The sequence below is a fragment of the Chlorocebus sabaeus genome, chromosome 9 (assembly GCF_047675955.1).
Source record: "Chlorocebus sabaeus isolate Y175 chromosome 9, mChlSab1.0.hap1, whole genome shotgun sequence".
Taxonomy (NCBI): Eukaryota; Metazoa; Chordata; class Mammalia; order Primates; family Cercopithecidae; genus Chlorocebus; species Chlorocebus sabaeus.
Window position 1 is genome coordinate 104,191,098 of NC_132912.1, and position 23,258 is coordinate 104,214,355.

At 36.3% G+C, this 23,258-nt stretch overlaps 1 protein-coding gene across 8 annotated transcripts in view; it reads left to right on the top strand.

Moving 5' to 3' along the window:
• Nucleotides 1–23,258, top strand: part of BTRC (beta-transducin repeat containing E3 ubiquitin protein ligase) — a 205,876-nt gene that overhangs the window by 96,965 nt on the left and 85,653 nt on the right. For 5 of the 8 annotated variants that reach the window (XM_038009482.2, XM_038009484.2, XM_007963895.3 and 2 more), the window contains one exon: nt 14,346–14,423. The exons of the other annotated variants lie outside the window; for them this stretch is intronic. In XM_038009482.2, the coding sequence (XP_037865410.1) occupies nt 14,346–14,423 (78 nt within the window). The remainder of the gene's footprint in view (nt 1–14,345; nt 14,424–23,258) is intronic. 8 annotated transcript variants of the gene reach the window in all.

The following is a 23,258-nucleotide window of genomic DNA, read 5'->3' on the forward strand; positions in this document are numbered from 1 at the left end:
AAGACAGAATAATTTGGAAACATTTTGATTGTTTATCACTTATTTTTTTCTTCAGTCAACTAAGTATTATTAATATTTCCAAAGAAAACAATTTCTGCTAAATGATAGTAAAATTTTCTATAATTTAGTGACTTGTGGAATAATTTTGAGAAAAGAAGATGTACATTTCTTGTGATTCTTTAAATAGAGGATAGTTACGGTGTGGAAAGTAATGACAACATAATCAAATTAATTGTAGGATTTGTCAGAAATGCACAAAATCCTGTATAGTTAGCAAAATAGTAGATTAGAGGTATACAACCATTCTCTAGCATTCCAATAACTTAAGATCTTAGGCTTAAGAGAAATAATTTTGGTATTCTTTAAGTAGAAACTATTTACATTGCTATAGAAAAAAGCAGTTTCCTTCTATTGGAGAAAAAACATCTTTAAAAAAATGGTTACTTACACATCAAAGAGCATTGCTTTAAAACAACAACAACAACAACAACAAACCAACAAGGTTGTTTATCCCTGGAGCAGTAAAATTAGCCATTTTTCCCATTAAATTTGTTAAATTACCCCTAGTAGAACTCCAGGCTAATCTGTTTTGGTTTTATTTTCATTTTGTTGTTTGGTGATGTTAACAGATTAAAAATTGAAGACATGAATTGGTGTTTATAACCTTTGACCCTTCAGCAATAGAAGTCTTCTCAAATTTTAAATCCTTAGGCCAATACTACCTTAGGGTCTGGCTACTTAGAGACCCATGAGAATGCAGTTAATCTGAGTTATATTTGCTGTTTTCTGTTTGAAAACATATTTTATTTCATTCTAGTTTTTTCATTTCTATAGTGGAGATGAGCAGAAAATGCAAAGCAGGATTTACAGCAAAAGTTACAGATTAAACTCAAGTATCCCAAATAAGGGGTATAATTAGTCTACTTACCGTTTTAAGAGGAAGGCAAGGGATATAATGTATGGTGTATGATTTTTTTTTTCTCGCTATATGTTACTTTTCTTTTTTTTTTTTTTTTTTTTTTTTTTTGAGACGGATTCTTGCTCTGTAGCCCGGGCTGGACTGCAGTGGCCGGATCTCAGCTCACTGCAAGCTCCGCCTCCCGGGTTTACGCCATTCTCCTGCCTCAGCCTCCCGAGTAGCTGGGACTACAGGCGCCCGCCACCTCGCCCGGCTAGTTTTTTGTATTTTTTAGTAGAGACGGGGTTTCACCGTGTCAGCCAGGATGGTCTCGATCTCCTGACCTCGTGATCCGCCCGTCTCGGCCTCCCAAAGTGCTGGGATTACAGGCTTGAGCCACCGTGCCCGGCCATGTTACTTTTCTTTAAGGCACACCCTTCAAGATCTATGCTGAGACATGTTTTTCAGCCTTGGGAACCAAAAATTTATAGAAATAGGTGAGAGGAATGGTATTTGTAATTTTAATGACCCTAAGAGACATTAAGGCAGTATCATTAGTGGGGAAGGACACAGTATAGTAATAAGCCTATATAATAATTTCTTAATTAGGAAAAATAATAATGATTAAACAAGAGCCAGTCCATATTAGATATATACACATAAACACAGATCTTAATCTAGCCCAGTCTAGTTTTCAGAAATGTAGTTTATTTACTTGGGATGGTTTCACATCTGGGGATATTAGCTTTTATCAAGTTTAAAGGAATCTTAAATTTCTTCCAAAATATTGTTGTCATAATAACACCAAAGCAAGGGGATGAAAGTCATTTAGCAAAAAGAAACAAAAACCCAGAAACAAGGATGACAGAAAAAAAAAAATTCATCAGAGAGAAAGAATTTTGTCATACATCCTACGGGTTCCATAGTTCTCAGTCCTATTTTGATTAAAAAAAAATCTACATAAGAAAATCTACAGAGGTCTTTGAGTTACAAAAATAACCAGATGTCCTTATTAGTAGAAGCAAATGTTTGCCTCTTAATTTACTCAAAACTATATGCAGAGGATCTCTGGATGAAATATTTTTGTAAATATGGTAGCAAAGAAAATCATGGCATGAAAAAACCTGTCCAAAACACATAATTGTGAAGGTAACGTCTTAAAGAGGAAAGCAGTTTTTAAAAAGATTCATATAGATTTAAAGGTAAAAGGTAACTTAAGCTAGTTACATTTTTGTTTACATGATAGGTATGCTTAACTTTTTATTGTGTATGGTTTTCTATCTCAAATCCCCATGGTGAATTTTAATTCATTTGCCTTGCTTATTTCGCTACTTTGTACATTGTTATTGCATTTTGAATAGTGTAAACATATGGATGAATTGCCTTTTTTCCCCCTGAAAGTTGTCCTTTTAGTTCCATCAAGAAAAAAACGACCTACAGTAGTATAAGATGCCTGCTTTGCAAGCGTGTTTGGGATTTTAAAATATTAACCCACATTTTAATAAATAGATGTAATTTTGTAGTTGCATTCATACATTAAGCAGGATAAAATGTAAAAAAAAAAAAATCTACGTGAAAGGGTAAGGTAGGAAGTTTTTTTGTTTGTTTTTAAATCAAGGCTTTAGAACCAAAAAAAAAAAAAAAAACTTTACAGTTTAAATGGACTATTACTTCTGATGTGGAGCATATTAACATAATGACAAACTTTTATATACTCATAGTCATTGCTAAGTTGATGTTCAAACCTTTGATTAAGAAGTCACAAAGCTGACTGTGTTCAGACAGCTGTGTAATATCGCTCCTATTCACAAAATAGAGAACTGTTTTAGCCCCTCTCCCTTTTTTGGTACCATATTTATTGCTACAAATTTATCTTTCTCCTATAGCTAGACTTTTAATTAATGGTGAAATATTAAAATGTTGTATTGTGATATTTTCGGTGACTTGGAAGTTAACAGAAAGCAACACTGCTCATTCATGTCCTTGCCTTGTCACTTCCTGATGCAGTTCATCTCTTCTATCCTTATCAGAGTATCTCAGTGCTTAGTTGAGCTTGTTTATCTTAAAGGAGCAGGAGGCAGGCTTTTAGGGAGTAAGCTACATGTTCCAGTATAACAGGCACCAATGCTGTTTGACTTGAAAAACATTTGATCTCTTACATTAACAGCCCATGTCACTGTAATAGGTGCTACAGCCTGGTTGTTCAGTTTTCTATTATTTTAGCTTTGAAATAACTGTTAGTGCTGCCCCAAAATCTTCGTGTATAAAATTGTATATTGGCCGTCCCCCCAGGACTCGTAAGTAAACAAGGTGATATGTGTGGCCAGAGAGGGGATATTTGTTGGCTTTGTTTTAGATCGTAACTGATCCTATCTAAAGATGTTTTCTGTCTGATCCCTGATATTGGGTGCTGCATGACATTGTGTAAATTCACAGACTAGCAATATTTTACGGCAGATTTCTGTTTGTTACTAATGCTCAGTAACTATTATGAACTTTCATTTTTTCTCTGATAATGCAACATTTAGTTTTTATGAAGCTTAATGTTAAAGATCCTGCACAATTTTCCTAAGTATAGCAGTTTGCACAGCAGTTGTTGAAAATGGGCAAGTAAGAATTTAAAGGGAATGTTTGTTAGACTTAAAATATACTTTATTTTAAAATAATTCAGTTGTGGGTATAATTTCTGTGCCAGGAATAGTTTGACAGTTGTAATTAGGCAGCAGTATTAAAAGAACAGAAAACAAAATTCGTGTAATCAGGTTGATGTTTTCTTCCTCTTTAAGAGTACTTTTCCTTTTAATAGTGGTAGAATGGCAGCAAATAATTTTAATCCTTCCTTTCTTCCTTCCTCTATTTTCAAGATTCTAATTTTTCTCATTCTTATTTTTTTCTGATACAACATTACCAGGCCACCCAGTTACTGTCTTTGAATTTAACCTGAATTAGACACATCAGCCAGAACAAGCATAATTGGTTGAAAGGCAGCCATCTATCTAGGGGGTTCTTCTAAATACTGAATGTGTCATGCGCTTTGACATGACTTATCTGTAATCTCTGAATACAGAAAGCACTTTCTGTGTTAGCTGTAGGTGTTAAAGCAGTAGTGTGTTTTAAGAATGTGTGCTGTGCAAATTCTGGCTTGTGAGGTAATGACAAGTGTTTGCCTGCATAGACAATATATTTTTCCCCCCGAGGTCCCCACACACCTAGTTTCCCTCAAGCTCATCATCTCTGTCAGGTTAATCAATAGGCACCGTATGGCAGAGGGTCAGTAATCAGTGTCATCGTGCCTTTAAATCGTGTTGAAAATTTGCTTAAAGCCTGGGCCAATTAACATCGAGATGATGAATGGATGGGAAGATGGGAAGAGCCTGCCGCTCAGGGGCTTTGTGAGGAGGAGATGCTCAGCTGTTGAGCAGCAGACACCAGCGAATAAAATCAGCCATTCATGTGAGCTCAGTCCACCCACTCTTAATGATAATGTCAATCTAGCAAAATATATACACATTGGAGTTGTCACGAGTTCATAAATCAAAGGAGTTTGTCAAAGGCATTCAGATTAACGAGGCAGCAGCAATAACAAGTCAAATTTGCATAGAGAATTGCTCGAATCTCAGTAAATTATGATCCTGTTTTTCATTTGATTATTTGCTAATGTCTCAAGAGGGAGAATGATTATATTAGCATGCAAAATCTACTCCAGAAGTAGAAATCTGAGGTATAGAAGACCAGTGCACTATGACAATTAATCAGTTTCTGCATACTAGCATAAATGCACAAGGCCCAGAAATGAACTTCTTTTTTATTATTATTTCTCCTTGCTACTGATCCAAATGGTTCAGCTTGACAGAGACTTTATATTGCTTTAACAGTGTTCTGAATTGTGCCTGCAGGCAAGACATAGTTATGTAGCTATAACCAACCTATCCATCTGCCAACCAGATTGGAATTCTCCTATCCAAGGCTTCCATTAACCCCTACTGACAGCTCCAAACAGGATTAAGAATTTGGAAGCATAAAAAATAGTTGTTCTTTGCAAATACACACAATCCCTCTGCATTTTGAGAAAGGATGCATCTGTAGTGTTTTATGATTAGTGTCGAACAGTGTGGCGGGGAAAAAGCCTGCTTGGCAGTTTTTTGACTTCTGTCACAGGGAGTAAGGCGGTGCTAATGGAAGTCCTCTTTGGTTGTCCCAGAGAATGTTGTCCATTCTATCTGCTCGTTAGCACTGTGCTTGGAATTGGTATATTACTAGAAAAGAGCACTCCTTGAAAGCCTTAACTGGTGGATCCGTTGAGTTTAGCAGCATAGGGAGGCCTTGATGTGGTTGTGGTTTAATAGAGTATGTCAAATGATAAACATGCTGGAGAAGCAGTGTGCATGAAAACATGCCAGAGAATATCTTAGGAGGACACTTTCAGTCCTCCCTAAAATGGGTCCTTGAATAGGATATTCCGATTAGCTTCTGAACTTAAATGACCTAAGTTTTTCGCCATTGTATCCTAAAAGGATTAATTAAAATTTGTTTAAACACACACACAGTGTTTTTTTTTTTTTAAATGACACCTTTCATTGAAGAGTTTGAGTGATTTTGTCCATGTAACTAAAATATCTGTTAACCTTGTAGAATAATAATTTCTGTTTTTGTAAATTGTAAATGTATATTTGGAGGCTATTATTAACTCCAAGTCACATAACAAGTTAATGGGAAAAAGTACTAATCCAATTACTAATTTACCATTGAAGCTCACTATACTATGTTTGCAATTAGTTACTAAAAATTGGTCTCAATATTTTTTCCTTCATGTGGGTTGTCATTCTACACGATGATGAGCAGATGATTTCATTTTTAAAATGTGTTCAAAGTCAGAATTATAATCCACCACAATTTACCTGCTTTGCTAAAATGATATAATTATCCCAGTTACAGTGTCCTTTGAATCCTCCCAGTGAAGTATGTGGCATTGGTGGGAAATGTTAGCTTGTAGCTTTGGAACTGGTTATTTTATTTATAACAGATGTCTCTTCAAACAGGCTCAGGCTCTATTGCACCATCCAACCTTGAGCAAGATGCTTACTCAAAGATTATTATAAGTCATTATGAGTGGCTTGACTTTTCATCACTGTGTAAATTAGTTCAATTTTTATTTGATTATATAATAAACTCTTAATTATCCATTTTATCAGGAGTTGTGTGTTCAAATAGATAACTGAAAATAGTAAATAAGCCACTTACTAGGTCATGGAGAATGTTGCCCCAGCTATGAACCTGCTGTGTGCTACCATCAGAACATCTTTACTTCTCGAATTGGGCAGTCAAAAATACAAACAACCCTCAAAGTTAGGAATGCTTTGGTTAAGGGTTGTCAAACTTTGTCTGTAAAGGGCCAGATAATAAACATTTGAGGCTTTGTAGGACATAGCGTCTTTCTTGTGGACACTTACCTCTTCCATTGTATGAAAGCAGCCACAGACAAATCCTAAATGGATGGGCATGGCTATGGGTCAGTTAAACTTTATTTACAAAAATATGTGTCAGGCCAGAGCTTGTAACTGCTAGTTCTAACTGATCATACTGGCATTATAAGTAGTGGGACAGTAGGACTGCAGTTGGGCTGCCACTGAAGTTCCTCTATTAAAAACAAAACAAACAAAAAACAAAAAAACAAAAAACAAAAAACTTTTTTTTAAGCTAGCTGGACAGTGTGGGTTTAGGGTTTCAGTTATTCATTGAGCATCTATTATCTGTGTACTTATGTAATGTGTTAGTTGGTAGAGGGAGCTACAAAGACTTTACCCAGTAGTCTTTCAGTCTTATTGGTTAGTTGAAAGTAACAGTGCAAACATTTATCTAATTAAGTGCCAGTTGTGTGGATCAAGATTAAAATTTAGTTAAGGAATTTCCAGTAGAGTAAGGTGGAGTAGTTGTATGGTTTCGTAGAGAAGATGACAGTTGAACCTCATTTTAAGAATGTGTAAGACTTGAATAGATGAGATAATCTTCTTGTGTTTATCATTGTTGAGTGAACTAGACTGGAGTTAAAAATCCTTCCAGGCCAGGTGCTGTGGCTTATGCCTCTAATCCCAGCGCTTTGGGAGACTGAGGTGGGAAGATTGCTTGAGGCCGTGAGTTTGAGACCAACTGGGTAATATAGTGAGAACTCCCGTCTCTACAAAAAATAGAAAAATTAGCCTGGTGTAGTGGCATACACCTGTAGTCCTAGCTAGTAGGGAGCCTGAGGCAGGAGGATTACTTGAGCCCAGGAGTTGGAGGTTACAAAGAGCTATGATCATGTCACTGCAATCTAGCCTGATGTGACAGAGCAAGACCCTGTCTTTAAAAAAGAATCAATCCCAGAATTTCAAGATCCTATCACCTGTTGGTGAGACTATGAAGAAACTTGCTTAACTGGGGCAGAAAAGATGTGTTGTGGAAAATAACTTGGTGTAATATAGTAGGAAATTCTGGATGGTCCTGAAAACCAGGCCTAGAACTTCATGTTTGATTTCATAGAAATAAAGAGCCACTAAAAATACTTTAGGGAAAGACCATTATGACAGTAGCAGTGTTTAAGAAAGATTAACCTGGCAATAGTATTCAATCCAAGAAACTTTTTTTTTTTTTCTCTTTGAGACAGGGTCTCACTCTGTCACCCAGGCTAGAGCACAATGGCATGATTATACCCCAAACTCCTGGGCTCAAGCGGTCCTCCTGCCTTAGCCTCCTGAGTAGCTAGGACTACAAGCATGTGCTACTATGCCCAGCTAATTTTTTTTTTTTTTTTTTTGTAGAGGTAGGGTCTTGCTGTGTTACCCAGGCTGGTCTTGAACTCCTGGCCCCAAGCAATCCTCCTGCCTCTCCCTCCCAACAAAAAAAGTTTTAAAATTCACGTTATATTCTCTAGCTTTGTGCTGAACCTCTGAAATATAAGATGAAACAGAAACTGGCCCTGCCTTGAAGGAATTTACAGTGTAGTGTAGGGTGGGACGCATGTTCATGTAGAGATATAAAGAGATACAAAGAATTAAGTGCCAATTGGAAGTGAAGTTTTTCTTCGGAGTAATTAATTCTAACTGCGGGTTGGACATAAGGGGATAAACAAAGGCTTCTCAAAGAAGGTATCATTTTAGCTGACTCTTGAATCGGGATTTTTAATAGATGAAGAGATTGGGAAAAAAGTCTGTTAAATGTTGAGGGACTAGAATTAACAAAAACACAGAGATGAAAGAGTGGTTTTCTTGTTTTGGTGAATGATAAATAATGTCATGTAAATGGTACAGAGACTTTGATGGAGAGTTAAGTTGGCTGTCTTATGGATGCTGTACTAAGAAGTTTGGGTTTATTCTGTTATTTCCAAAAAGCTATAAAAGACTTTTGAGCAGGAAAGAAACCTTTTCAGAATGATGATTTTAATGGCCGGGCATGGTAGCTCACGCCTGTAATCCCAGTGCTTTGGGAGGTCGAGGTGGGTGGATCACTTGAGGTCAGGAGTTCGAGGCTAGCCTGGCCAACATGGTGAAACCCCGTCTCTACTAAAAATACAAAAAAAAAAAAAAAAAAAAAAATTAGCTGGGCGTGGTGGCGCATGCCTGTAATCCCAGCTACTCGGGCGGCTGAGGCAGGAGAATCGCTTGAACCCAGGAGGCGGAGGTTGTAGTGAGCCGAGGTCACCACTGCACTCCAGCCTGGGTGACAGAACGAGACTCTGTCTCAAAAAAAAAAAAAAAGATTCTAACTCTAGTGTATACAATATATCAGATATAGATTTAGGCAAGGATGTCAGAAGGCTTTCTCAACAGTAATATCACTGGTAAGAGGTGTTGTGGGTCTGGACTAGAGTAGAAGCAGTGGAAGCGCAAAAGTAGGGTCAGATGTATTAAAATAGATGATTCAAAGGAAAAGTTTATAGACCGGAAATTAGCTAGATATGTTCAAAGAAAAAAAAAGGAATGAGTAAAAACTGAGGATTTAAGTCTAGGATAAAAAGAAAAGTTGGGAGGAAAAGGGCTGACCTAGAAATGAGTGAGGATGGTAAAAGAGTGCTTTAAATTTAGATATGTTGATTTTGAGACTGTTTAAGCTTATCACCTGAATACTTTTTTAATATAATTACTCTATCTTTTTTATTCACCCAAGTTGGTTGTGGAAACATTTTATCCAAAATGCATCCCTGAGGTCTAATGCATGAGCTTTAGCAGTATTTCCTTTATTGACCTTTTCCTACCCAAACCTCTGTTACTGTGTCTGCAGGTGTTACAGCCCAAATGCATCTAGTTTGAAGTTAAATTCAAAGTTGACAGGGAGACTTTTATCCTGCACTTTCAATTCTAAGCTAGTAAGCACTGAGCTAAGAAATAAATATTTGAGTTAATATAAAAGGTAGCAAGTTGTGCACTGGGCTAAGAAATAAACATTTGAGTTAATATAAAAGGTAACAAGTTGTGTAGCAACTTTTACAGAAATATTTTAATATACTATCGTCCCCACTTATTCATAGGGGGTATGTTCCCCAGTGGATGCCTAAACCACAGATAGTTCTGAACTCCATGTATATTATGTTTTTTCCTATGGACACATACCTATGATAAAGTTTATAAATTAGGCATAGTAATAAAAGTTACATGAATGTGCTCTCTCAAAATATCTTACTGTACTGTACTCACCCTTCTTATGATGATGTGAGATAATAAAATGCCTGTGTGATGAGATGAAGTGAGGTAAATGACCTAGGCATTGTGACACAGTATTAGGTTACTACTGACCCTTTGACAGTATGCCACCTGCTTCAGGTGATCCTGGATTATTGAGCCATGAAGATGTTGGTGGTAGGATGTCAGGAGCAGACAATGTCAGTGACTCATGGTCGAGTAGCATGTACAGTGTGGGTACATTGGACAAACGGGTAATTCACATCCTGGGCAGGACAGAGCTACTCAGAAAGGTGCACAATTGAAAACTATTTCTAGAATTTTCCATTCAATATTTTAGGACCTCGGTTGACCATAGTAACTGAAATTACATGAGTAAAACTGTGGATAAGAGGGGACTACTGTAATGCTGCTATTCATAGAATATTATTACTCAAGGACTACAAACACATTCTGCAATTTATTTACTGTAATGAAACTTTCCATCTGAGTATTGGGAATCTGTTGTTCTGAGCAGTCAGGTTTGCTTAGGGTTGGTTTAAAGTTAAGCAGTAGAGTATAACATTAATTACATTTGATGGAATTTTCCCCCTAAAATGTATTTTTCACTTATCTAACTTTTCTCCCCTTTCTTAACATTTTATTATGGATTTAATTAATTTTTATTTTGACATAACTTCAGATTTATAGACAAATGAAAAGAGTAGCACAAAGAATCTCCTTACACCCTTTCACATAGATTTACCTAATGTTAACATGTTCCCACATTTGTATTATAGCTGTTTATAAATACACATACACACTCATATACGTCCATTTATGTATTGTTTTTTCTGAACCATTTGAAAGTTACAGATGTAATGTTCCATCCCCCCAGTTGTTTCAGTGCATGTTTCCAAAAAAAACAAAGACATTTTAATAAAAATAATCACAGTACAGATTATCAAAGTCAGGAAATTGAATGGATAAACAAAACTGTGGCACATCCATACAGTAGATAATACTACTTGGCAATAAAAGGAAAAGAAATACTGGTATTTGCAACAACATGAGTAGATCTCAGATATTTTATGCTAAGTGATAAAAGCTAGATTCAAAGGTTACATATGATATAATTCCATTTATATGACATTCTGAAGACGGCAAAAATTATTGAGTCAACAAATCAGTGATTTTCAGTGGGGAGAGGGTTGACTATTAAGGAGAATTTCAAGGGAATTTTAGGAGTGATGGAATTTTTCATTTTTTAATGGTGGTGTTATACAACTATATGTTTTTGTTAAAACTTACAGAACTATATACCAAAAAGGGTGAATTTTTCTGTATGTAAATTTTAATGGTGGAGAAACAATCAGGAAATTAATATTGATACAGTGTTATTAGTTCATCTGCAGAACTTACTAAAAATTTTCCAATTGCCTCAACAGCGTGTGCGATACCTCTTTAGTTTCCTTTAATCTGAAACAATTCCTTAGTCTATTTCATGGCCTTGACATTTCTTAGGTACAGACTAGTAACTTTATGGAATAAAATACTCATTTTTGGGTTAGCCTGAAGTTTTCGTATAAGTAGATTTAAGTTTTGTGGTTTTGACAAGAATACCTCACAAGTGATGTGCCGTTTTCAGTACATCATATCAAAAGGCACATAATGTTAAGGTGGCATCTGCTGTATTTCTCCACTGTGAGGTTACTCTTTTTTCATCGTAACTATTAAGTATCTTATAGAAAAAATATTTTGAGATTATGTGACTATCCTGTTACTTGTCAAACTTTCACTCACTTATTCTAGTTTTAAATTTTACTTACGTTTTTGAGATGGTGTGTTGCTGTGATGCCCAGGCTGTTCTCAAACTCCTGGGCTCAAGCAGTCCCTCTACCTCCACCTCCTGAGCAGCTGGGATTACAGGCACATGCCACAGTACTGGGCTCACTTGCTAATTTTAGCACCTATTGATGATTCTTGCTTATAGTAATCACTTATCCTTAAATAGAATTTATTGCACATATTTTAGCTTGATGACCTAGGAAAATCATGCACATAGCTTATTGGGAATCCTCATAGATAAAGATGCAAGAAATAACTGTTGCTGAGAAATAACTGTCCTGGGTGATGTTGGACAGGCTTTGAGAACTATTGAGGTGACTACTTAGGTATAAATGGCTATTTCATCATTACTCCTTACCCTCAAGACTGTAGACCTAGTCATCTCATTCACTGGCATTCTGCTTCTACTCTTCAGTATTAGGAGGGTACCTAATCCTTGTTCCTAATATCATGACTGTTTAATGTCCCTACCTCTATTTTTTTGTAACAACATTATAAGTTGGATTTTTTGTTTGTTTTGATTTCTTATGATGGATGGCCCAGAGTAAAAGTGCTGGGTTAATCTGTATTAAAAGAACATACCAATATTTATGGGTTTTCCCCCTTTAAGAGTTATTTTTAACAATACCACTTAAATATTCTTTGCCCTAGTGGGATAGAAAGGGGAAAGGAACTCCTAAGGAACTCTGTGTTCTATGTTATGTTAGTAACACCCTTTAAGCTCCCTTTGTATTTTCATTCTTTAGACATTTTAATAATACCCACCCAGTGGTTATCCATCTAAATCTGATAAAATAGAGGGTCAGGAAGAAGAAAATTGTGAATATGGGCTAGTCACTACTCAGACTGTTAGGCTGAGATGACTGTTTTTCACTTTATAATTCAGTATGGAGGAGTTTGCCAGCAATTGTGTATCAGCCCAAGTACCTGTAGAATAAAAATGTGATTTATAGTATCTTTGGTACAACAAACTTCCAGCAAAAAATAATTAGGCTTCCAAGTTATATGATAACATTTCAAAAAACATAATTAATTTTGAAAAACAGGATCTTACACTGAATTAAACAGGTTTAGATTATCTGGTATTTTTTTTTGTTTAAAGGAGGGTGGAATTTCATGACCTAAAAGAGAGTTACTTGCAAATTATAAGTTTATAATTGGATACTGGCTTAAGCTTTTATTATAAATGGCATTTAATTTTGGTGTTTAAAAGATTGATCTTTACATTTAAAAAAAAAAAAAGCAAAGTTAAATATACAACTTGATGTTATGGGTTAAATGTTAACCTTTCCCTTTCTTTGTTTGATATTCTTACTTAGCGTGTATTGCCAGTTGCCTCATTTGTCAAGCTTTGCAGTCATTAATTCAATTATATCCTTCCTCCATTTTTTGGTAGATGATCTCCATTCCTTTTTTTCCAAATAGGGAGGAAAAAAAGTTGGAACTCTGAAGTTGTTGAGTCTCTGTCCTTTTCTTTGTAATATAGCATGCTTTTTCTTTAATTTTAGGGACTTTTACAAGGGATCATCACAAATGTAAAATATCAAGTTAAACCTCATAAGATATTTCTGCCCAAAAGAAACACATTAGGGTACTGGCCTGTCAGGCTTACTAAAGGTGACACGCAGGTGTTAGTCACAGAGGTCAAAGGGCCTCAGAATGACACAGTACATTTTTTCTCTTTCAGTGTCTTTCAAAATGTATCTAATACAAACCAAAAAAGTGAAACTTACATGTAGGTTTAGAACACAGTAATGTTTGTATAATAATAATTTCATGCTTGTATGAAAATTTTCAGATAAACTCTCATGTTAGAAATAGTTTCTGAACCTACAAATAAACTAACTCTCCAGTTAGAATGTTATGACTATATGTAATGTAAAGAATATATTAACTGCAAGTTTTTTGTTGTTGTTACTGTTTTGAGACAGAGCCTCGCTCTTTCACTCAGACTGGAGTGCAGTGGTGTGATCTTGGCTCACTGCAACCTTCGCCTGCTGGGTTCAAGCAATTCTTCTGCCTCAGACTCCCGAGTAGCTGGGATTACAGGCACCCACCACCACACCCAGCTAATTTTGTATTTTGAGTAGAGACAGAGTTTCACCATGTTGGCCAGGCTAGTCTCAAACTTCTGACCTCAGGTGATCTGCCCGCATTGGCTTCCCAAAATGCTGGGAGTACAAGTGTGAGCCACTGCACCCGGCACAACTGCAAGGTTTTAAATATTAATGTTACTAATGTCGTTGCTGAAAATGGAACTCACATAATATGTAATTTGGATTTTCTGTATTTTGCCTTGTGATTTACATATGTTGACTAGCAGATTTTTAGTACTTATGAACTCATTTTCAATTGGATTGTTGTTTTTTCCCCCTCCTACATATATAAAAACCTCACTGACATTTTAGGGTCCTCTAGCTGCTGTTTGAGGTGATAGTGCCAAGGAATGGACTCTAATCCTAAACTGCCAACTAAACTTTTTTAAGTCCTATGCTACTTTTATCAAAGAAAATAAAATCAAATCTGAGAAGAGGGGAAAGAGAAATAACTATTTTTAGGACCCAGACTTGGAGATCTGTGCCAACCAAACATTTACTATAATCGAGAGAAGGTAATAATCATGGTTTTAGTTGTCATCAGCTAAGTGTGGGCTGGAACTTTCTTGTATCCAGTGTCAGCCTGTGTCAAAATGCAAGCTAGAGATCTAATGAATATGATCTCCTACACAGTGCTTAAAGATACATGAAATACTTCCCATGTAAATCCTTACATAGTTTATTTATATACATGGGCATATGTTTTATTTTACATATGTGTATATCTGTATGTATATATATCTTCAAGTGAATAATTGTATAAATATATGTATGTTCTAACTTACAGAATTAGAAATGTAATTCAGTTTACTCACACAGAATAAGATCAAAGACAATGAGAACTGAATTAAAGCTTACTTTCTTTCACAGAATTCCTCAGAGAGAGAAGACTGTAATAATGGCGAACCCCCTAGGAAGATAATACCAGAGAAGAATTCACTTAGACAGGTATGAAATTCAGCCTTACTTAAAATAAAAAGCTACCAGTAACAAAACAAAAGACAGCAAACCTGTGATGTGCCATTCTTTAAGCCCTGGAGCTTATATTAAGAGTACTCTGATGTTGGCCTGGCCATAGCCATCACTCTCAATCAGGTGACATTGTTTTCCCAGTTATTTAAAAAACATTCTAGGTATACATGTACAGGACAGCTGGTTACATGCAGTGAATACAAAAATCAAGAGTTCTTATTCAGGAAAAGTAACTTTAAATGCTTCTTAACTATAGATGGTAGAATAGTTGACTTTAACTCCTATTTTCCTGTTAAGATTCTTCAGGCATTTTTTAAAAAGTATAAAAACAGATCTGCCTGTGATAAAGTTAGCCCTTTTAGTATGAGTAATGTTTTGTTTGCTTTTTCTAGAAGGAAAGGCCATTATTAATAATAACTTAAAAAAAAAACAGTGGCCGGGCAAGGTGGCTCACGCCTGTAATCCCACCACTTTGGAAGACTGAGGCAGGCGAATACTTGAGGTCGGGAGTTCGAGACCAGCCTGACCAACATGGATAAACCCAGTGTCTACTAAAAATACAAAAAATTTGCTGGGCGTGGTGGTGCATGCCTGTAAACCCAGCTACTCTGAAGGCTGAGGCAGGAGAATCGCTTGAACCCCAGAGGCGGAGGTTGTGGTGAGCCGAGATTATGCCATTGCAACCAGCCTGGGCAACAAGAGCAAAACTTGCATCTCAAAAAAAAAAAAAAAAAAAAAAATTTGCTCACCAGCGTGCCCCAATAGAAGGTAACATTTTACTCGTGAAAGTTCAATACCATTGTGTTCTTGTAAAAATTAGAATGTCCTTGGCAAAAACAAAAAACACAAGTTCTTATGATGTTGCAGAGAATAAGTGTGCCATCTATTCATTTTTATTTCTTTTATGTTATTTTATTTTATTTTATTTTATTTTAGAGACAGAGTCTCACTCTGTCACCCAGGCTGGAGTGCAGTAGCATGATCTCGGCTCACTGCAACTTCCGCCTTCTGGGTTCAAGTGATTCTCCTGCCTCAGCCTCCTGAGTAGCTAGAATTACAGGCATCTGCCACCGTGCTCGGCTAATTTTTGTATTTTTTTTTCTTCTTTGGAGACAGTCACTCTCTGTTACCCAGGCTGGAGTGCAGTGGTGCAGTCTTGGCTCACTGCAACCTCCACCTCCAGGGTTCAAGCGACTCTTCTGCCTCAGCCTCCTAACTGGGACTACAGGTGCCCGCCACCATGCCCGGCTAATTTTTGTATTTTTAGTAGAGACGGGGTTTCACCATGTTGGCCAGGCTGGTCGCAAACTCCTGACCTTGTGATCCACCCACCTCAGCCTCCCACAGTGCTGGGATTACAGGCATGAGCCACCGCTTCCGACCTAATTTTTGTATTTTTAGTAGAGACAGGGTTTCACCATGTTGGCCAGGCTGTTCTCAGCCTCCTGACCTCAGGTGATCTGTCCAACTTCGCCTCCCAAAGTACTGGGATTACAGGCATGAGCCACTGTGCCTGGCCCCCTATTCATTTTTAATATAAAATTGGATATAATGAGCCTGAGCAGCAGTAAAAATAATTCTGATTTACTTGCATTTATGGCATTGTTCTAGGAAATAGGAGATCTAATATTTGTTGAGCACCGACCGTGAACATGATGCTTATTTGATTTAACCCTCATAATAACCCTGTAAAGTTTTTAGATATGATGTGATTTCCAATTTATAGATGAAGAAAATGGAGGGTTAGAGAGGTTAGATGACTTGTCTAGCTAATTAGTGATTTGATACTCAGATCTCAGTGTTTCCAAAGTGTTTCTACTTGTGCCTTCTGACTTCAGTTTATATATAGTGTTTAGAGGGAAAGTACTTGACATTGTGACACATTCATTTTTTAATTTATTATGTGTTAAATGTTTTTTGGATGAACACTTCTTTTTTTTTAATAAAAATAATTGTTTAGTAAATAGAATTGAATCATCCAGGAAGCTTTTTAAAAAAACAAACAAAAATCTACAAATGATCAGTAATTGATGTTGAGACAGTTACAATTTTAACTGTTTGGAAAATCAACACCTGATCTGTTCATCTAAATCAATAGGACAATACTGAATAAGATAAATTGGGAAGTAGAAACACTTTGCCCACTATACAGAAACAACTGTCAGAAAACAATGACACAACGAAAAGTTTTGGCAACTTTATTTAAGCTAACAAACGAATTTTCACTCTGCAAAGTTATAAATTAATTTTAATAGGCTGATCCAGATGGTCCATTTGGAAAATGGATAGGCTGATCTGTTGAAAATTAAACTAAATTTATCTCTCTCATACTTCAAACTGAAGCAAGAGAGAGAATCGTGCCTATTAAGTCCAGCACATACAGATGGACCAGCAGGTCACACATGGGACTAATCTGATTCATTTTAAAAATAAATGCATACGTTATTGAATCATTTTCTACTTGCAAGATCTGTGGTGTGCAGTATTCGAAAGAGATTTAATGTTGTTTTTTTCATTGCTGTTTTAGCAGGTTCTCTTCCCCCCCCACCCGCCCACTTTAACAACCTTTTTCCCCCCCTCATGGTGTTCTAAAATGATTTTTCTAATATCTGTCATTCAGTGTTGAGATCCAAGCTCTGAGATTAATTAGGTCATGAGGCTTTTTCTCCTCCCTTCTTTGTAAAGGGTTTTACCTCCATTCTCTTTGTGAAGAGCATGAACTCAAATGTTCTTGGAAAGAGAAATGGCCTTTAGAAACAGGGAAGTAGGAGATCCTCCTGGGGCCCTCAGAGTCTTTTAGCTTCTGGGTGTTTTAACAGCCCCATGAATGCAGATTTGTAAATTTATTGCAGTGCCATCTGGTTTTTTGCTCGAACCAGATTACTGTTGGCTTGTGTCTATCTATTGTGGTGGTCACTCCCTAGGAGCTTGCCCCCTCTATCTTAGGGAAGAGTGATGAATAGCAGGGGTCAATAGAAGCGGGTCACAGGGCAGCTGTCCAGGACTGCCCTGAACTTGATTACCCCATTGCTGATTTTTTTAAGGTAGGACATAGTATATAAGCTGTTTAAACTCCCTCTTTTCTCTGTTGCGTATGACAATAATGAAGTGCCATTTGCTAGTTTTGTTTTTTTGTTTTTGTTTTGTTTTGTTTTTCCTGTAGTCAACTTCTGTAAACAAAAAGATGTCAAGGCCTCCTTATACCTAGTATTGATACAAGTAGGATTTGCTTCTCATTAACTTGAGATTCTTTTGCAGATATTTCTAATGGGATTTCAGAAACTCATTATTGATTATAAAAAGTTCAGTTATATTCTAGCAATTTAGCATTGTTTTTAACTAATATTGTAGTTGACATATATTATTCAAAAATAGCATTTTGCCATTGTCAATGGGACATAACTACTACATGTTAATTGGGAGAGCTATCTAAATATTGGAAGAGCAAATAACTTTATGCCAAAAATTTGGCAAGTTGAACAAATTCCTTGAAAAATACAACTTACCAAAACTCTTTAACACATAGTGAAGCAAAATTTGAATAGCCCTATGTCTATTAAATAAATTTAATTATCAGAAGGGACATGTGGTTTTACTGGTGAATTCAACAACTATTTAAGGAAGAAATGATACGAATTTTATTCCAGACCCTTTCACAGATTAGAGAAGGAAAGAACACTTCTTGACTTATAAATCCACCATAACAATAATTCCAAAACCTGACAAAGATATTACCAGAACAAGAAATAATGAAGGTGGAAATTAAGAGACACTGTTCCCTGTGTCTGTCACCAAGTCATTTTGTATACCTGCTTTTTTGTTTCATTTCCAGCATCTGAAGGTGGAAGAGTTTGGGGTAGGGAGAGGAAGAAGAGCAGTATATCCTTAAAGTTAATTTTCTTAGTTTCAGAATAATCTCATTTCTTGGCATTAAATATGAACTTTTATTTAAAGGATGTACAAAATAGCTGCAATTTTTGTTTTACTCCTAAAAATGTGAAGCCAAGGAAAGGATAGCCACTCTTTTCCTAGCTTTTATTCCTATCTGCAATCAAGGGCAAAGGCCTGGGAGGATACATGAAAGTACTCATTACTTTTTGAAAATGTGGCATTACAACGTTCAACCCTTTGCTTCTCGTTGGTGCTAACAGGATCTGTCAGCCCTGCCTTTCTCTGTAATTGAGTAAATTGTGACCGTTGTCTAATCCCTCTCCCATCCCCCATTTCCTTTGTGTATGTGTCCACTTACCATCCTGAGAACGTGGGCAGTGATAAATAAAGCATTGAGTAGAGCTCTCTCAACTCTTTGAAAGCAGCATGATGCCAGCCCTCTAGTTATATTTCTTTAAGTGTTTACGTTTTTCTGTATTCTTTCTCTTGTATAGCTGGAACCCTGGGGATGCAAAGCCATGAGAGAGGCCAAGAAGCTAACAAAGTAGCTGTCTCCCTTGTTAGCTTGTTCCTTTATTCTTTAAAAACAAGATAAAAACCATCTGGCTCAGGGCATTACATTTTCCTCCCCCATGCACCTCTATAGATGGAGACTTCACCTGCAGTGAGGGTTTACATTGATTAGGGAGGGAGCAGTAATTCAAGCTTCCATCCTCTTCAAGGATACTTTGCAGTCTTTAAAGGTGCTGACCCACTGAGTTAAACTGTCAAGGGAGGATAAAAAAGTATCTTCATCCCAGGAGGTAACAGCTGCCAGGTTTTCAACACCTTGCACGCTGCTGGAAAAATGTCACAATTGTCAGCTGAAAGAAAAATGACTCTGTTGTCATCTTCTGTTAATGACTGGGCCTTATAAAAGGAACTACATAAGTCTTTTAGAGGGAATAAGTAGCTGTTTTCCTTTTCTACCATATTGCCCTCCCCTGAAAAAATTCCTACATTCTAAACATTGCCTTGGAGTAGATCCACAAAAAACAGCAGTGAAGAACTTAAATCAGCCATGGAAGTCTGATGGGCATAGTTCCTTTATACAGTTGGATGAGTAGGAGGAAAAAGCACATCACTGACACAGAAATGACATTATAGTGTGTATTAACAAAACAACAACAACAACAAAAAGTCATTCATAAGCCAGTGAACTGAGAGAAAACATACTGTATTTCTGTTCTTTGGAGGACAATTTATTTTCAAGCATCATCCAGATGGGTAAATACCAAGACATTTCTTTTTTCAAGCGAGCTCCTTTTCCTCCTTTAAAAAAAAAAAAACCCGCAGAATTCCCTTCCTTTAATAGCTCTGTAATGTTCATATATGATGGCATTCCCTTCTTTCTGATTTGATTGATGAGGGAAAAAGGTTTAATGAAGTCCCTGATATCAGGCAGGCAGGGGTGTTTTTTTCTATTTGTTTTAGGTTAGTCATTTTAATTGTATTGAGTAATTAGAAGGTACACACAGCCAAGGGAGCTTTGTTCTGATAATTGCTCAAGAAAACCCATTCCCTATCTGCTGTTGCTTTGTATTAAGACACTTCTCCCTCTAGTGGCAATAGGAAGCACTTTGGCTTGGCAGTAGGCAAGGTGTAATTGCAATATGACAAACTGTGCTTAAGGGACTATCTTGTAAATACTTTAGTTTGGGCTTTGACATTATTCCATTATATATGTGTGGTTGTTTGTTGTTGTTGTTGTTTTATTCTGTAAAGCTTACTATCTCTTTTTGCCCCCCTAAAGTGCTTTGGGCTTTGGGTAAAAAAAAAAAAAAATTGCCTGAGATGTTCATTAATAAAAAAAAAAAAATCACAATGCATTCTGGGTAATGTTTTGCAACTTGACTTAATTTTAGTCATCTGTTTTAATTACCTGTTTATAAAAATGCTTTTGCATTTGTAGACATTATTTAATACTTTGGAAGAAGCACCTCATTAGAAATAAATAAATAAATTGTACTTATTTTACATAGTCCATGTAAAAGATCTTAAAGGTAATTAATGTAGGTCTCTTAAGTAAGACAAAAGTGATCTTTCCAAATCTGATGAAGTGATTTGTTTATATAACTTCCCACTTCTGTTGAATCCTTTAGAGTCTAATAACTTTTTTTAAAAAACACAGTTTGGCAATTTGTGCCTAGCTACAAAAAGCCTTCTTCAAAAAGAAGCAATTTAATAACCAGCTTTCTTAAAATTACTTTGAGGAAGGAAGACTGTATAGGGGGTTGGTGCTTTGTTTTATTTGTATTTTAATGTAATCATTCTTTGATAAATTGTGTAATCACTGACTTAGTAGAAAAAATATTATTGAACTCCTGGGTTGCAATGACCATAAAGAGTGTATTTTCATATAGGAAGTTGTGATACTGGGAATAAATTATAAAGGAAACAGTTTATATGCTGGTCAAAGTCCATATGGGCCCAATTCATTTTGTTTTCAGTGCTTACTCTGGATGTACCATTAAAAAAGGCGGGGGTGGGGGGAAGCCTGTTGTGCTCAGCTGCATGAGCCCTAAAAAAAGAAATCTGACCTAAAAACAACATGGAATGATATCAGATACAGCTTTGCATCTATTGAACAGGATTCAGTAGCATCTGTGTGGCATTTTTAAAACCCACTTCCAGCATCCTTAGATGTCGCTTTTTGGTTTGCTTTTTCTATACCATATTCTTGTGTGGGACATGATTTGATGTTACCGTATATCTGGAAGTCCCTATCTTCCTATACCCCCACTCCCAGTCACTAGCAATTTTCATTATACTATATCTTGTTATGCTATAGGGCTGCTGAACAGACTTCTTAAGCAGCTTTTTGCAAGGTTAAAAGAATGCAGCCCAGTAACAAGTTTGTGTCATTTTAAATATATACCTTCTAGTAAAGAAGGAGAAGTCTGGCAATCAATCCCTTTTAGTGTGTTATATGTTTCACCTGACAACTAAACCTTCTATTGATTAGCCATTACTTTGTTAGATAATCCTGTGTCATTGAATCCATTGTAAAAAATTAAACTCTTTAAAATGTTTTACCCTAGCAGCAGTGTGAAAATTGAAAACTTGTTCAGAATTACAGCCTGCTTTCACAAAGAAGGTAGTTTTCAGCAAGGCATCTTACTAGTTTATGCTTATGTGCTTTATACACGTTATAAAAATGTATTAAAGTACTCTAACGCAAGACACTCTGTCTCTGGTTCAGCAATGAAGCTACCTTTTCAAGTGTTGCTTGGGGACAGAACCTATCTTGCCTGTGGCTGTTATATTCACTAGTTGGATTTCAAACTGGAGAGAGTCTTATAGGAAAATATTGAATGTTTTAGCCTTTTAATTGCAGAGTGGTAAAGGAACTATGACAAATTTTAGTTTATTGATCTGTGTTACTTCCTTGGGAGATAAGCAAAGTCATTTACCCATTTTACAGATGGAATGTCTAGAAAATAAAGTCCTACATATAGCCCTACTCTGGAAACTCCCTTAGGCCTGGCACAGAATTTCTGAATCTATCTAATGTTCCCCTGAATATGTTATTACATATTCATTCATGAAGGGAAAAGAGGGTAATTTTGAAGGAAAACAAATTTTCTTTTTATAACTTAGTATTTTCAGAAAAATAGCATGATACGTTTATTGATTGACTGGACAAACCTCTGTAAAAGATTTACTCCTAAGGTACTTTTATTGGAAGTTTTCGTACAGTGAATTATACAGATATTAATTGTGTAAGTCTCAACTTTTGATAAATCTAACCACTTGTGTAACCACCACGCTAATTAAACTATAGAATATTTTCATTACCCAGGAATGTCTCTTGTTCTCTTTTCTGCTTATTTTTCGCACCACCAATGGATCAAATACTGATCAGCTTACTGTCACTATAGATTAATTTTGCCTTTTCTAGAATTTTGTGTAATTGGAATGCTACATTTTTGGGGTCTGACATTCACTTTGCATAATGTTTGTGAGATTCCTCTATGTTGCTGTGTATATCAGTAGTTTATTCTCTTTCATTGAGTTGAATAAATATATTGCAATTTGTTTTCTGTCTCCTTTTGGTGAATATCTGAGCCATTTCCATCATTATAAGTGAAGTTGCTATAAATGTTCTTCCATAAAGGTTTTTGGTGAGCATATGTTAAGTACTTTTTCATGTGCTTATTGGTTATTCAGACATTTTCTTTGTGAAGTATCTTTTAAGTTTTTAGCCATTTTTAAAAATTGCATTGTTTGCCGTTTTATTATTGAGTTGTAGACTCAACTATATTGAATTCTAGATACCATTCATTTGTCGGGTATATGTACTCTGATTATTTTCTCACAGTCTATGGCTCCCATGTTCACGGTGTGTTTTGATGAGAAGTTTCTAATATTTGGATGAAATCCAGTCTACCAATTTTTTCTTTCTTTTCTTTTTTTTTTTTTGAGACAGAGTCTCACTCTGTCCCCCATGCTGGAGTGCAGTGACATGATCTCGGCTCACTGCAACCTCCATCTCCCGGGTTCAAGCGATTCTTGTGCCTCAGCCTCCTGAGTAGATGGGATTACAGGCATGCGCCACCCCGTCCAGCTAATTTTTGTATTTTTAGTAGAGACAGAGTTTCACTGTGTTGGCCAGGCTGGTCTCAAACTCCAGACCTCGTGTGATCCGACCGCCTCAGCCTCCCAAAGTGCTGGGGTTACAGGCATGAGCCACCGCACCCAGCCGGTTTTTTCTTTTAGATGGGATGCTTCCTTTGGTCCTACCTGAGATATCTTCTTTGTCTACCCCATGATTGTGAAGATGTTCTTCTAAGTTTTCTTCTGGGAGCTTTATAAGTTTAGAATTTATACTTCATTCTGTGATCCATTTCAAATTCTTATACGTGCCATGAAGTAGAGTTT